Below are 17,296 nucleotides of genomic sequence, written 5' to 3' on the forward strand. Positions count from 1 at the left end.
AGTGATTACCATTAATTGGGGCAATGTGGCAGTAGTTTATTTCAATATGCGGAGGAACTCTTGCTTACTCCCTCTGAGTGGTGATGAGACTATGAGAATTGGCCATGTCTTTGTGTCACTGTTTGATAGCTCTTCACATTCCTAGAAAAGACAACATCATGGTGGCATGGTGGACAGGTTTAGAAGAACTCTGCTAATACCACATGAATGGCTGTTCAGCTGAACAGTGATGAAATATGTCCTGCTCTGCAGGAGAAGCCTCTGTATGACTTGTTTGCTCCCTGACAACACAATGTGTAGCAACAGTTTTTTCTTTTCCCTCTCTGGGTCAATGCCCCATGGCACTTTAGTCCAGGAGCGAACTCTAGATTTCCTTTATGCCTTTCCTTTGATGTCCCTGTTCTAAAATGCATTTAGTAAAAAAGTTGAGCAGGACCAATACCATTTTCATTTCCCTCTTCTGGCCATGACAACTGTCATTACCTATGCTTCACCTCCTATAGGCACTTGCCAGATTGATACCTTTTTAGGATCCTGCTAACTCACCTGTCTGCTAAGCCTTGCATAGAAGTTCATGCCATAAGCTTACCCCTTGACTTCTCCAATTTCAGTGATGACTGAGCATAGCTTCCCCCGACAGGGTAGTGCAGATCTTTACTTCTGACTTGCCCTTGAAAATGTGTAAAAGCGCATTTTCCAGTATCTGAGAAAATGTCCAAAACAGATGGACATTTTTGAGTTGGAGCCTTTTTCTAGTATGGTTCGTTCATGCCGTTGATACCCTTGCACATATTTTTGATTCTGGACTGAATTGTTTATTTTGAAGTCCACTTGCCAACTGTTTCAGATTTCCTTCACAGCTTTTAAATGTCTTCCTTTGATTCCATATTTATTCCTCTGTTTGGGGAGCCTGTTACACCATGGGACCTCTATTTTGCCTTAGAGAAGCTCACTCTACCTTCGTTTAAGCCTTTTGTCTAAACCAGAACTGAAATTTATCTGGAAAACCCTTTCTTGGTAGCGTTTACATCAGGAGGACAGACTTCTGATCTGCAGGCCTTCTTTATAGATCTTGTATACCTGCACATGGTGATTTTTGAGAAAAATACGTCCTTTTGTACCCAAAACCTTAGACAAGTATTTTTTCCCCAACTGTACAAAAGAAAGAATATTTATTGCACTGTGTGTGTATGCATAGGCCTTTATCTCAACAGGACTCCAGTGTAATGAAAGGATTCAGAACCATTTTTCTTACGATCCTAACATATTGGGTACAAAAGTTGTAAGCCTAAATAGTCTAGATGGCTTACTGATTGTGTTCAGTTATGTTAAGTGAAACCAAACATTAGCTTTGGTGCCAAGAACTCCTTCTATAATGACTGTAGCTACCTTGAAAACATTTTCTAAGAATGCTTCTATGTGACTGTTCTGAGTACTTTTACAAGGATTACCAGCTGGATGTGATGCCCAGGTCCAATATTTATAGCCACGCTGGGGACTTGGCTCTAGAAGTTGAGGCAGTTGAACCAGAAGATGTCTGATTTGAAGAGTATATACTTGCCATAATGATAGATCTCCACAGTCATGTTTTTTTTGTCCTCAATTTACCCAGACGGGCAGAAGAGGTTCCCTTTTGGTAGTGTGTAGTGTTACAGTATACTCTAGTTGTGGAGGAAGATAGCAGCCCTCTGCTCCTTATAAAGAGGACGAACTGAAATCTCAGAAATTTGACGATTTCCCCCATTTTGAAAGATGAGCCATGAACATGCAGATCTGTAATGGTATGCTCTTAACTTCTGATTGCCTTCTTTTGAGCTGCATTCTGTTTAACTTCTGGTTAAGACCTGGGACTCTTGGAGAATTTGAGGATTGGTTCTCGCATGTAGGGAACGTGTCTCTTTGTTTTGGGCATGTTTGTGTTTTTTGTACATGTATTCTTGTACCACTATGTGGTCTCCTTCTTTTTTTAAGGTTTTTAACTGTTCCACAGAGATAAGGGCATGAAGATAATAAAGAGGCCATGGTTTATGTAAGCCTTTCTAGTTGTGTTTGGGCTGTCTTCGGGCACCCTGGTTAATAGTCCCATCTGTGAGGTTTCTTCAAAGATAGTTGGGTGGTAGTCTGAACTTTTAACTTCCTAAGGTCTTTACAGGAATGGCAAGTTCTCCCAGTCCTGCCATCAAGGAGAATTGGCTAAGTGTACTGATTCTGTCTTTATGGGATAACAGACTGATTTTCCTTGAAAGGTATGAAACTTGTGGAGAGATGGTTGGTTGACAAGCAGACAAATCAAAAATGGAAGTACACGTGTTTTAAATAGAGGAAAACTTTCTTATTTTGTGGTTTTCTCACTGTTGTATCCCTTGTTCAGGAAACTGGAGGAGAGAGGCATAGGTTTCCTGGGAGGGAAAAGGTGCTTGAGTAGTTTGGGAAAGGTAATATGCTTCAATCAGAGCACGTGTTTGACACCTGAGCTCTCTGGGTTAATTAACTTAAGCCTTCAACCTGATCTGTTGCTATAGTTTGTAAGTAACTTTTAATTTTCTTACATGGCATTTCATGTTTCCGCTAGAAATGCTTGCTTTTAAGCCATGCTAACCTCACACAGCAAGTTCATACACCCATGTCTACTACCTTGGCTGAGATGGGAGCCTCCTCATGGGTCTGTCCTCCTCACTTTTTCAGAACTAAGACCAGTAGGATTAATCCCAGCTGTGAGAAATTTTTCAGGCTATTCACAACCCTCTCTTTTTTTTTTTTTTCCCCTGTAGATTTCTGTTAGGAAGGCCCCATGTCCACATCTTTTTAGCTGAGCTTGAAAGCTGCCTTGCTTAAAATAACACTTCAGGGCTGCCATAGATCTGTATGCCTGTCTGTCAGCTGGTTCTTCTTTCCAGGTAAGTTTGTCTTATTTCTAGTAGGCTTACAGCATGCTACCCCTCTCTTACTAGGCACCATTTTCTACCCTTGCATTTCTAGTCCTTCAGGGAATGTGTGCTTTTATAGTTACTACAACTTTTTATTAAATGTGTTGCTGTTGGTAGGTTGCTGCTCCAGAAACACTTAGCTAGACCAGTTGTGTGTGTTGTCATTGATTTTATGATTTAATTGAACAGTTTGTTGCAAGTTTAAAAACATTTATAACACATTGGACAAGAGACTCCAAAGAATTTAAGAAATAAAAATGAATGGCCAAGCCCCGCCCCACCCCAAGACAGTTAGTGTTTAAACTGTCTGGACTGGATACATTTTTGAACAATAATCTGCTTCCTTCAAGCCTTCTACTTTCAAAAGATTGAAGGTATCCTCAAGAGTTGGAAAAGCTCATGTCCCTGCCTGTTCTTCGTCCAGTAGGGGACTCTCCCATCTCCTGTTTTCTCCATATTCTGAGCTACAAAAAGAAGTAAAAAAAAAAAAAAAAAAAAAAACTGCACAGGAAATGTTCAGCTTGCAGGGAGTTTTTAATTCTTCCACAGAGCTCATTGTTTCTAAAGAGGTTTTCCCTCTTAAGTGAGGTGCAAAGCTGTGGCCTCTGATCTCTTTCCCCGCTAACGCCAAGGTTCATCAAGCTTTTTGCTTATTTTTCTTTGCTGGATCTTGTTCAAATCCTGGGCCTATTTCCTTTAACTGTCAACCACTTGATGGTAAGGTAGCCTTTGACCTCTGTGTTGACAATGCTGTCTGTGCAGACTCAGACCACCTAAGGCTCCACTGTGCGGAGGTCCTCTCTATATCTGGAAGTCCTACTTTCAGGTTAAGGTTGATCCCTTTTGCCTTGAAACCAACCCTATTTCTGGGGTTTTGTTTTCAGGTGGTTCATAATGAGATATTTGGCATAAACACTGAGAGTTCTAGCCACCGAGATCAAGGACAGCTTGACTTCTAGCCCTTTGATATGGGATCCTTTGACTTGACAATTTTTGGGTTTGGTGCTGGCTCTGGCTTTGTAGGTTTCTGTGTATGGCCCCGTAAGGCATGGATGTCTATGGCCATGCTTTCTTTGGAATCATGTGTACTTGCAATTTTATACAAGCCCCCCCCCCCCAAGTAGCTGATGTACTAGTGATTGAGGGGGCTATTCTATTGCCCATTTGTTGGTGTGGTACCACAGTTTTGCACTTCAGTCACTCCCGCAGGCACCACGGAAGAAAGCCAAGTGCAAGTCCAAATGTTTAAACTCCATGTCCAGGGTGTGACTCCACAGATGAGGCATTTCGATGCCCCCCTACTGATAACCCTAAATTTGGAGAATTCCTAGAAGTGAATCGAGCTAATGGAATGGGCCCTTCACACCCCTTCTGAACCTAAGCACTTATTGGAAGAAGCTTTTCTAGACCCCCCCCCCCCAAGTCATCTGCTTGCATGGACCCCACACCTGACAGTAGTTTGGTTGAGACGTCAGCATAGACAGATCCTGGCATGGTGGCTTAAGCACTAGAGAGATCAGACACAGTCTTCTAATCTTCTAAAGTCAGGAACATGATAACTTGTATTCTGGGGATTGACGTCAATAGGTGTGGTAACACTAATGGGAGTCTCCCAGTTCCAGCAGTCCCATCAATCCTAGAAGGAGTTGTTTGCAGTGGGACACCTAGGAAAGCAAGTTTACTCATCCCCACCTTCTCCCTTAAGACAATGAAATGTATGGCTTACATGTATAGGTTTCAGAGAGGTGTAGCATGAGTCATGCAAGACTCCAGAAGGGTTGCCAAATGGGAGCTGAAAAAAAAAAAAAACTTCTCAAATGTCAGCCTTAACCTGCATCTACAAATCTACAACCTGAAAATGCACCTTGATCATGACCGAGAAAATGGCTCAGTCAGGATGGAAGTTACTGGCAGAGCTGTTGAGGAGTGGTGCCCAATTTTGCCTGAGCTTGCTGAGGATACCAGGGCCAGTTTCATCAAGACCCTTTTTATTGAATCCTGCCTTTCAGACAGGAGGAGAAAACCAGACGTGGGAAGCAAGAGAACAAGACACACACCCACACACACACACAACACACCCACAAGACACCCACACACACAACACACCCACTCACACACAACACGCCCACACACGCACAAAACACACATGGTTAGCGGCAGCACAATAGTAAGGGATGAGGTCACACAGTATATGGTAGTCTTCACAGTGGCCAACAGCCAAGAGGTGAGCAACCAGAAACTTTGCAGAACTGTCACACGTACTATAGTTCCCTGAGAGGGGTGTCCCAGTCTGTTCCAAGAAGATATTCCTGAATCGTTCACTCTAGAAGGCAGCTGAGGGTCACCATTCTCAGCACTTGTCAGCATGGGTGGCCATCACACAAGACAAGTAGGTGAGGATGAATGTATCTAGATTTTATTTAGTTCCCTTCCTTTCCCTTACCAGACAACAGTCCCTTTCCCATTTAGACCTCTAGCTTCATCAGAAGGCTGCAGCAAGGGTAGATGCTCTAAGCTTGTTGCAGGAGAAAGCAGTCCAAGAGCTGTCTCATCAAACTAAGAAGGGCTGGGCCAGACCTCAGTCCTACTCTTGGACCTCAGTGGTTTAAATCAGTTTTTGTGAAGCAAGCCCTTGTGTATGGTCGTGGTGCAATCCATCCTTCCATGTCCTCCTTTGACCTGCAAAATGCCTGCTTTTGCATCAGAAATAACAAGGGCATTAATGATGTTTCTTTGATTCCACATAGAGATAAAAGTGATCAAAACTGAAAATACTGGCATCTGTCTCAACTCAACCTCTGGGCTGTTGACTTAAATGTATGGTAGTGTGTTCAGCACATCTCGAACTGCAGAGAACCAAATGATTTCTGTACTTTGACAGCTGGAGCCTGGTGGCTGCCATAATATGCGGTCTAAAGATCTCTAGACTACTTCCAAGCGGTTTTCCAGACTTAGGAGTAATGCCCAACACCACAAAGTCCCATCTGACTCGGACACTCCACTACATTCATTATTTGAATAATGGATACTACCTTCCTGAACTTTTCTACCATGGGATAGAATTCAAACTATCCGGTCAGTAGTTTGACTTTGCAGAACCAACACATGACAGCAGTTTTATGCATTTGAGCATGGAAATGCATGTCCGCATCTATGGTCCTGCGGCTTAACATGTTTTCTTATGAAAGCATTGCAGTAGAACTTCAGGATGCAATGGACTTGAATGATAAATCCTCTAGACTTGCCCCACCAGGATCTCCAAGAATTTTAAGGACTGCCTCATGTCCATCCTTTCTCTTCGCATACCCTTCCAAGCACAGCTGTGACTTTTCACCATAGATACCTTCTGTTTTGAGGTGAGGAGAGTTGTTAACGGTAGGCCATCCAGGGCACATAAATGCAGACAAAGGCTGCCCTGCTTATTGTTTGGAAATGAGTAGTTTTCCTGCCCTTGCAGGCATGTGAAAGCTCCCATTCCCAAGCATAGCCCTCAACCAATCGGTGACAAATCTCAACAGAACCTGCGACAAATCCGGAAACTGGGGACATTTTTAAAATATTAATATAATTTGAAGCATTTACAGAATAAGAAAATGTGAATTAATGTACAAGTCATCTGTAACTATAATTTAGTGTAATTTAAGTGTAATTTACCACCTCTTCTCCAAAAGTCACCTGTTTTAGCAGTAAGAGCGACAGAGCTAAAATATGAATCAAAATCAGGGATGCTCCTGAAAATTATGGACATTTAAGAGGTATGCTTCCAAGTGTGTTGCTAGCCACTCCAGCTACAAGGTGGTGGTGTGGAATTTCAGAAAAGGGGGAACTTATTCTTAGCCCTTTTGCCAGGAGACCACGGAAGTTTGGGAGTGGGCTTTTTCCTCATATTTTGCTATCTCTTTTCCCATCATGTCCTGGGGCAAGTTGCTTCATTAGTAGACAGAATTGGTTGTCCTAATCATGCCTCACTAGTTTTCTGTCAGCCAGTCTGTAGCCCAGGACAGTCGTCTGGTATTGGGTCAAGCCTTGCAGTGACTTTTTTTAGAATTTCCAGCCAACTCCAAATGCAGAAACATTCCTCCTACAGGAGGATGTCCTAAAGATGCACCCATCTAGAAGCAACCCCACAGCCCCCCTTACTCTTTCCCAGTTCCCCTTATGTCAAACATCTAGAGAAAACCAAAATGTACAAGACCAAATTCATTCTGAAAACTCCATTTTGGTCCTGGCTAGTGCAGATGTTCTTCGTGTTTCACTGTTGCAGTCATTACACTTGTGTTATCCTGCTGGCAGGCTACCCTCAGTCGGCCTGAATTCCAAAGTCTAGGTCCGGTGTCTGTTGCTGTCGCCTCTTCCCTGACATCAGTGTGCCAGGGGGTGTAAAAGTTGCAGCTGACGCCATTTTCCCCAGTCTTTCTTGCCGCACGGTGCCTGAAGCAGTTCGAAAGTGCCGGTCGGCTGACTCCTGAGATTTTCGTGTTCGAATTTCAGATCCGAAGTCTTCATTAAAAGCTAAGTACCCCATTGGGGTTAACTTTTTTTCTTGCTCCAGACCGGTGTCAGAAAAAGTTAATAATTGTATTTCTTGTGGGAAGCAAATACCTCATAAGGACTTTCACTCTTACTGTATTCCTTGCCTAGGCCCTGACCAAGACATTACTAGCTGTCGGTTTTGTGCTAGATTTAACCAATGCACTATTAAGCATCTGTACGATTTTGCATTTCACTATTTTGGCAGAAGATTTAATTACACTATGCCGTCGAATAGCCATCCGACTACCAGAATTCACAAGAAACGCAAAGAAAAGGACAGGCATCCAAGGTCCAAAACCGACGACGAGGCTTCCTCTAAGCCAGTCGCCAGTTCGCCGGTCCTCAGTGAGGTGCTTTCACAGCCCCTGATGCCCGCTACTTTGGACTCGCAGACCGCTGCAGACTCCCATGTGGAGTCGACTGGGCCGCTGGAAGCTCAGGGTATTGGACCTTCAGAAACAATTGATGGATCCGGAGCCGCTGAGCAGGCATCAGGCAGGTTTTCAGACCTACTCAGTTATTCATTATAGCGACTCCAGCTACAAAGGCAAAGACAAAAGCACTTTTAAAGACAAAGAAACAAGTGCAACAGCCTCATGGTCAGGCTTCCATGCCCAAAAATCAGATGCTCAAAAAGCCGAAGACTTAATTACTTTGATCAGGGGTTCCCATCCCCCTCCTGATAAAAGGCCTAGGCAAGAGACTGAATATGATTCTTCAGATCAGGTTTCCAATTCTTCTGATTCCTCTTCTGATCAGGAATACTCTCTTCCTCCCTATGAAGATTCTGATGCTGAAGAATCTACCCCTTCAGCCTCCTCCTCCTGAGGATTACTCTTTTGGGGAAACCTTACATACTATGAGGGAGCATTTCCATTGGGAGAGCCAAGATTATTCAGAATCTAAGAAAAGGCTCAGAGACTTCCTTTTTACTCCCACAACACAGGCCCCTAGCTATTCCACCTGTGTTAGACATTGTAGATGTATTTTCAGAGTCCAGTCTGACCACTGACTCCTTACCTCCAGCTCCTGTTAAGCCAGACAGGTACTACAGGGTCCCTTGACTCTCTCAAATTCCTTTTCAAAAACCCTGCTGCTGACCCTGAAACTATCTCTCAGGGCCCCAAAGGGGTCAAGGCTTCTACTGCAAAAAATCCTACCCCCTCTGACAGGGATTCTAGGGCTCTGGACAGATGGGGAAAAGATTTACACTTCTGCTACTTTGGCTATAAGGGCTTTAAATTGCCATATGTTCATCGTGTTACCCTGCTGCAGCTATCACACTTGGGTTATCCTGCCATCAGGCGGTCCCGCAGTCGGCCAGAATTCCAAAGTCTTGGTCCGGCGTCGGTTGCTGTCGCTTCTTCCCTGACGTCAGAGCGCCAGGGGTATATCGGAGGCATCCAACGCCATTTGCATGCAGCTGAGCGGAAGCATACTTTGCAATGTAGTTTTGATTCTTTGGAGGCCTCCTGCAGGGCCACTGTCACAGGTTCTGCCATTAGGAGGCATGCTTAGTTAAAGGAACAAAATTTACCAGATCATGATAAAGCAAAATTATTAGATGCTCCATTACAGCATCATACTTTGTTTGGTGTTAAAGCAGAAGAAGTGTGAAAGAAAATGGAGGACAAAGCTAAATCTATGAAAACAGTCAAGGATTTCTTACAGGTACAGCCTTCAAGATTTAGCAGACACTGGCCTACAAAGAATTGGTCCTTTCCAGTGTCAGATAGACCACAAAGGGGCAGATACAGACACCCAAGAGGCAGATCCCAGCCCCAAGGTTCATACAGGTCTAAACAATGGGGTGCTTCTACCTCCAAAAGTGGAGAAGACAAATCACAGCCTTACAGGTAACAGTCCCAATGACTTCCCCCTGCCTGTGCCAAGCACTTATCTTCTGGCAGCACCTTTAGGGGGAAACTAGCACTTTTTTCTCAAAATTGGCACATAACTCAGGACAAATGGGTCTTAGTGTCACAGGGCTACAAATTTCACTTTCATACCCTGCCAAGGGCAAACAGTTGGCCAGACCTACCAAAAAATCAATGGGCAGAGGCACAAAAACAAGTCTCATCCCTCATGGACATGAGGGCCATTCAACAAGTACCAGAGCAGTAGCAGGGAATAAGGATTTTATTCAAGACTGTTCTTGGTACCCAGAAAGGACAAAGCCTGGAGACCAATACTGGACCTGTCTATTCTAAACACATATCTGGATATACCAAAATTCAAAATGTTGACTTTACAGCAGCTCCTGCCCATGCTGGGCAAGAAGGCTTGGCTTGTGACTTTAGACCTAAAAGAGGCATACCTGCATGTCCCAATCAGACAAGCATGCAGAAAATACCTCCGATTCAAAGCTGGCTCAATGCACTACCAATTCTCTGCACTGCCTTGTGGCTTGTCTACTGTGCCCAGGGTCTTCACAAACTGCCTGGCACCAGTAATTGCATTCAGACAAAGAGGAATACAAATATATCCTTACTTGGACGACTGCCTCATACAAGCAGAGAAACAAGAACATTCTACTACAGCATCTGGCATTTGTAAAGAGATTACTACCATGCCTGGGGTACACAGTCAATGAACAGAAATCAAAATTAGTACCCTCTCAAGAGATAATATTCCTGGGTGCAAGCTTAAATACAACTGCCCAGATGGCTTTTCACGCCAGACAAACAAAGGCAACTGACTACCTATTTCAAACTGTTGGCAACAAAGGCCCAGTTATCTGCAAGAAAAATACTGCAGGCTTTGGGCTTCATGGCATCCTGCATCCTACTAATTCCATATGCAAAACTGCATATGAGGAAACTTCAGTGGTACCTAAAAAGTGTTTGGACTCAGCATTGCCACAGCCTGGAAACAATAATTACTTTCATTCCCTGCCTACAACAGGAGTTTCGATGGTGGGCAAAGGCCTGTCACCAGAGCAAGGGACAGCCATTCACCTTACCCCCAGCCAGGCAGACATTAACAACGGATGCATCAGATTATGCCTGGGGGCCCACATGGCAGGAAGATGTATTCAAGGCAGATAGTCCGCCAACCAAATGCATCTACATATCAATCAAAAAGATGCTAGCTGTTCAGAATGCCCCGACAGCCTTCAAGGACCTACTTCATCCGGGACAACTACTGATAAAGACCGACAATACCATGATCATGTGGTATATAAACAAGCAGGGAGGCACTCATTCTTACCCCCTCTGCAGACTAGCCATGACTTTGTGGGACACAGCATTAACTTGCCAAGTACATCTGCAGGCACAATTCCCGCCAGGAAAGATAAATACTCTGGTAGACGAACTAAGCAGAAACCTCATGGATCCCCACGAGTGGAAATTGGATCCACAAGTCTTCAGCATGATAACAAGGAAATGGGGATGCCCGGACATAGACCTATTTGCCTCTCCTCACAACTGCCGATTAAAGAGATTCTGCACAAGGACTTATCACAGACAAGCATGGAAAGTGGACGCCCTATCTTTCAGCTGGAAAAACTTAACAGTATATGCCTTTCCTCCATTGCCTCTCCTCCCCAAGGTACTCCTAAAGGCCAGACAAGAGAAGCCAAAAATGATACTGATTGCCCCAGATTGGCCCCGCCAGTACTGGCATCCAATCCTAAGGAACTTGTCTCAATGCCCAGTCTGGACCTTACCTCAAATACCTCATCTACTGTCCCAACAAAACAATCAGATCCTGCACAGCCAACTCAAGACCTTAAATCTGGCAGCATGGCAGATAATGTAGTCATGCAAAACACACCTCTCAGGAAAGTGGTGATGGGTGTCATTTTGGAAGCCAGGAGGCCTAGTACTAGAAAATCTTATGCTGGAAAGTGGAAGAGATTCTGTGCCTGTAACCAGGCACAAGGAATTGACACAGCAGTACCAAATATTCCTCAGATTTTGCGGTACTTAACTGAGATGCTGGACAAAAGCCTATCCTTTTCATCAATTAAAATTCATGCCTCTGCCATTTCGGCTCATTACAATACAGAGCCACCAATCTTTTCTCATCCTTTAAGGCAATACCTCAGAGGTGCCAAAAACTTAAGGCCCCCAAGGAGATCACCAATACCTGCATGGGACCTCAATTATGTTTGAGAAAAGCTCACTCTGCCCCCTTTTGAGCTAGCCACTACAGCTGATATCAAATTTTTATCTTGGGAAAACAGCTCTTCTCTTAGCAATAACCTCTGCAAGACGAGTCTCCGAGCTATAGGCACTCATGGCTGTGGAACCTTTTATCATTTTTTATCCAGACAGGGTTTCTCTAAGGACCAACCCGACACTTATGCCTAAGGTAGTGTCCAGTGTGGCCCTTAACCAGACTATTCATCTGCCTACTTTTTATCCAAACCCGCAGAATAAGGGAGAGAGAATTCTGCATTCTTTGGACATACACAGACAGCTACGCTTCTACTTGGACAGAACCAAAGCTTTCAGAAAGACTGAGCAACTATTAGTGGCATATGCTGCAGGATCACAAGGAAAGGTTATCTCTAAGCAGACTATTTCAAAGTGGATAGGCCACTGCGTTCATTTCTGCTATTCTCAACATGGCAAAGCCAGTGCCTAAGGGCACTAGGCCACATTCAACCAGAGCAGCAGCCACTTCAGCAGTCTTCCTCAGGGGAGTACCAACCAAAGACATTTTAGAGGCTGCTACGTGGAGTTCAGTGCACACCTTTACAAAGCACTGTCATCTACCACTCTACTCTAAATCCAGGGCAGGCTTTGCCACTGCAGTTTTGCAGGGCCTCATTGCCGCTCCTAATGCTATTTAGCTCCAGCCTCCCAACCATAGCTTTGGGATTCAACCCAAGTGTAATGACTGCAGCAGTGAAACACTAAGAAACCTAGTACAGTTGTGTACACTTACCATAAATGTAGATGTTAGCGTGTATTCACTGTTGCAGTCCAGGTTACCCACCCACCATCCCCCATATCTTTGCTGGAACGTATCTACACTTCTCTAATCTATACAACCTATGTGGTGTATTTGCTTGTATTTTTAGCCTACCCTTTTGGGGGCACTTGACATCTGGGGCAAGAAAAACTGAAGAAAATGGCGTCGGCTGCATCTTTTATACCCCTGGTGCACTGACGTCAGGGAAGAGGTGACAGCAACCGACGCCGGACCTAGACTTTGGAATTCAGACCGACTGAGGGTAGCCTGCCAGCAGGATAACCCAAGTGTAATGACTGCAACAGTGAATACACTTGAACATCTACATTTATGGTAAGTGTACACAACTGTACTTTTTCTGTTTTGGTCTCCCCTACTTGACAGGCCTATTAGGTAAGGCCAGCCAATAGACTGCTCTCTCATCCATCCAGCAAGCCTCACTTGGATCTTCAGCCCGTACACCTAAGTTCATGGTTTCTGCCATTCTCACCCGAGAGGGTGGTCTTGATACTTTTGCCTAGAGACCTAACACTGGGGAGACTATATAATAATATGATTAAGTGGACTTTGGACAGTGACTATGGGTTGAGTCTTTCACTGCTAAGATTCTATTATTTTTGGAACACTAATCCCAAATTTTCAACCCTGCCCTTAGTTCATTAATTTAAGCTCATCTTGAGCCATTTCATATTTTATCAGGGAGCCAGCTCTTTGTCTTTATCTTTCCATTAAGGCCTTTTTTTTGTCTTTTGGCTTCTAGTTAAAGATTCTATTCCTGTATGAGAATTTTGCCAGGAAATGTCCTACAGCTCCCTTCTGAGGAGCTCTGATTTGATTCTATGATATTCTTTGAAGATTGTATTCTTGTCTGTTACCTCTGCCAGGAAAATTACTGAACTACAAGATTTATCTGTTAACCATCTATGTTAAGCTTTCCGTGAAGACAATGTCTCCTTAACATCAAATCTGACCTTTATGCCATGGGTTGCAGCAGAGTTGAATTTGAATTAGGCCATAACTTTTCTAGTATTCATTCCAGGTTTTTGCAGCAAGGGAAGGCTGTCTGCTGTACTGCATGGATGTTCACAAGCAGCTCAAATTTTATGTGGGTATAACTAAAGCAGTTAGACTGTTGGCTTTATTTCCTATTCAGTCAAGAATTTGAGGTCCAGTGTATCATAGCCAATTCTTATTAAAATTACTTAGAAATTGCATTTAATTCTCTTGTGTAAAAATAAGAGCCTTCGTGATTGAGTCTAGGGCTCACTCTGTCAGGGCATTTTTTGCCAATCTGGCTTTAAGAATGCATCTTTGCATTATTTTTGTGTAACAACTATCTGGGCGTCACTCAATACTTTTTAGCAAGTCACTTAAGATGGATGTGATCCCTAAACCCAGGTCTTCCTGTGGTGTCACCATTATTTTGGAGCATTCTTTCATGATTATCTACAGAAGAAGTTAGCTTGGAACTCCGTCCAGAAAGTGATGAGGATGGAGTTTCAGTTCTGGATATAAAAGTTACATACGTATTGTAATGATGGAAATGGACTGGTGGCTCAGCTCTTATTGCTGTACCCTCCAAAGCATCCCCCAGCTTGGACCTGGCATTCCTTACCTGGAAAATCCTTCTCTGTATATTTGCTGTTTTTGTAGTAGATCTCATGCCGTGTGCTAGAATAAGAGATATGGAGGAGGAGTATTTTTAACAGAGGATTATGTGTGGTGTGGTAGCCTTGGAGTGTTCTTTATAGCTGGACTTAGTCTTGCATGTTTTAGTGCTGAACGTATTGAGGATAGAACAGTTATTCCAGGTCTGTTGTAATGGTACGCAACGCATCTTCTGTATGTGCTCGATGCATTGAGTAGTTCTGATGTAAGAATGTATGCTAAATGGATTGTGTGGCTGATCTGTACAAAAAAGGACAACGTGTAGCTGAAGGACAAAATAAGCACACACAGGACAAAAGTGTACGATCTACTGTTTGAACTGATTTTCTTGTTTAATTTGTAGACTGTAGAACTTTTACATTTGCCTCTAATGTATGTATATATATTTTTTTGCACAGCCCACAGTAGTTTGGCTGAGATCATCTTCAGCAAGGAGCCTTATTCCCAAGATGCCTTAAATGGACGTGGTGCTATTCTGCGCTGTGAGGTGGAGAATCCAACTGGCATACAGTTTGACTGGTTGCATAATGGAGTTCCTGTCAAAAGCACAGATCGACGATATAAAGAGGGAAGTAATCTGCAATTCACTGCTGTGGATAGACGGGAAGACAGTGGAAATTTTCAATGTGTAGCCAAAAACAATTTTACTGGGGAGGAAGCTCGCACCAGCAATGCATCCTTCAATATTAAATGTGAGTAGAACCTACTTGTAAGTTAGTTTGCATGTATTCATTTCATGACCATTTTTATGCAAAGCAATTTAATTTCTAGGTTCTACAGCTACAAAGTGAAAATCTGTCACTCATCCTCACTTGAAACCATTCTCAATGGAGTGCTAAATGTCTGCTTTTTCTGTTTGTGGGTAGTTTTAACAGTGGAGTGGATGTGTGAAGCATGTTGCAGAACATACTTGAGAAATATGCTAAAAAATATTGTGGCCTTATTTGCAAGGCATGTCTACTTATAACAAGCTGTTAGACCAACTTTTTTTTGTTGCTGCCAACAGCTATACCACCAGGTTGTGCAGCAAAAAAGGTTTTATTGGCTTGTTACCAGTGCTACTGGACAGTGGCTGAAACTGGACTTTTTCATCCTAAAGCTTAAAGTTCATGGACATAGTTGATGCTTCTGAATCCAGTGTTTCCCTTTCTGACAATCAGTACTTTGACTTGAGGCCACAGTAATGTCTTTTAACAGTGATTTGTGACTTGATCCTGTGTAACCTCACATTCTGGTACTGTAGACAGAACCTGTGGTATGAACAACTCTTAAGCCCTTTTCTTGCTTCAGCTAAAGCTGTATGTACTTTGTGTCCGTTTCTCATAGAAAAGTTCCAGACCCTTCTTAGCCCCCACAGTGTGAGAAAATAGCAGCTTTGCCCTATTGTGGCTGATTGAAGCTTGCCATTTCATAACACCTAGTAAAGACAAATTACAGCTGCCTTTAGGTTTGCTACGCTCCCTTTTATTAAAAATTAAACAACTTTTCAGTGGTCAAAAATGAATTTATTTACCAGTCTGCTTGTTTATATATTAGTTAACTCCTTGAAAAAATATGGTTTGACTTTAGCTGTTTGATATTTGCTGCCCTGTATAAGATATTATAATGTAAAATTGTGGATGGTGACTGTAGACTTCATACTACGTAGTTTAGGCCATGTAGGCGGAGACAGATTTCTTTCTGAAAAATGATGTAAAATTTGAGTGGGATAAAATGCTTGGACTTAGTTTCCAGCAATTTCCCTGCCACAAATCATCTGAAATGTGCTGAAGGCATTCTGAGTACCAAATTTAATCTCTCTGGTTATTGCAGGGAGAAGAATCTAGGGTATATACAGTTAACAATATTAGAAAGCGAGTTCCCTTTAAAGGGCCACTACAGGCAGAAACTAGAAAATATAAATGTTCTTCATCTCACATTGCTGCAGTCCTTACATATGGGTAGTCCGCTGTCCTCGGTCGGCCCGAATACCAAAGTATTAGGCTGACGTCGGTCAAGGCGCTTAAAACTGACATCAGGACGTCAGGGTACAAAAGCACATGACCGACGTCATTTCCTCAGTCTTTTTTGCCGCATGGTCCGATGCAGAAGCAGCGTTGCAAGTGCCGTTCGGCGTTCTGAAATTTTTCGAATTCGGAGTTTCAGACCGAATCCAAGTTGGCTAAGTACCCGTTGGGAATATTTTGGTTTTTCTTGCCTCAGTGTTTTACTGGATGACAGAAAAAGTGAATAACTGTATTTCTTGTGGGAAACAGATACCGCATAGGGATTATCATTCTTTGTGCATTCCTTGTTTGGGGCCTGAGCACGGCGTTGTTGGGTGTCGCTTTTGTGCTAGGTTCAATAAACGCACTATTAGCGAAGGTTAGATTGTGCTAGGCTGGTCTTTGGGAAGCGGTGCAATTATAATATGCCGCCGGATTCTCCGGCGCCGCTTCGAAGAAGTGCAAAGACAAAGCAGTTAAACCCAGGCAAGATGAGTCATCCGTTCGGACACCGGTTCTTTAGAGGCTTCAGTGGAACCGGTGGTTCCGGAGACTTCTCTGGAGTCTCAGGGGGAGACTTTGATTTTGCAGGAGGTGGTCTCTCAGGAGGTAGGTCAGGCTGAAGGGGCTTCTCAAGTTACTGTACTCCCCTCCCTTCCTAGGGTGGTTAGGCCTTCTCCTTCTGTTTCCAAGGCTTCTCCCAGAGGCAGGCCAGTTTTAGCTTCTGTTGGTGTCACTCCTAGTTCAGCAGGGTCTGTGCCTAAGAAGCACATGCTTAAAATGGCAGAAGAGTTGATTACTCTGATTAGAGGTTCTTTGCCCTCTCCTGATAAGAGGCCTAGGGTGGAGCCAGAGTTGGGAAGTTTTGAGCAGGCTTCGGATGTTTCAGAGTCTTCAGCTGAAGACTTGCAGGAGTACTCTCCTTATTCTGATTCTGATGCAGATGATTCCACTCCTTCTGCTTCTCCTCCAGAGGATTTTTCTTTTTCAGAGACACTTCATTCTATGAGGGAACATTTTAAGTGGGAAGGTCAGGACTTCTCTGATTCTAGGAAAAGGCTTAGGGAGTTTTTGCTGTTACCCCAGCATAGGCCCTTGGCTATACCCCTGTTCTGGATGTTGTGGAAGATGTGTTTGCAGAGGCTTCACTTAATCCTGATTCTCTGCCTCCTGCTCCTGTTAAACCGGATAGGTATTACAGGGTGCCTGAGGCTCATAAATATCTTTATAAGAGTCCTAGGGCGGACCCAGAAACTATTA

The 17,296-nt window shown here is 43.5% G+C and overlaps 1 protein-coding gene across 1 annotated transcript in view; it reads left to right on the forward strand.

Moving 5' to 3' along the window:
• Nucleotides 1–17,296, forward strand: part of PTK7 (protein tyrosine kinase 7 (inactive)) — a 2,009,558-nt gene that overhangs the window by 458,509 nt on the left and 1,533,753 nt on the right. The window contains exon 2 of the mRNA XM_044060033.1: nt 14,450–14,743. Within this exon, the coding sequence (XP_043915968.1) occupies nt 14,450–14,743 (294 nt within the window). The remainder of the gene's footprint in view (nt 1–14,449; nt 14,744–17,296) is intronic.

Source organism: Protopterus annectens, chromosome 1.part2 (genome assembly GCF_019279795.1).
Source record: "Protopterus annectens isolate FY-2018-M chromosome 1.part2, PAN1.0, whole genome shotgun sequence".
Lineage (NCBI taxonomy): Eukaryota > Metazoa > Chordata > Ceratodontiformes > Protopteridae > Protopterus > Protopterus annectens.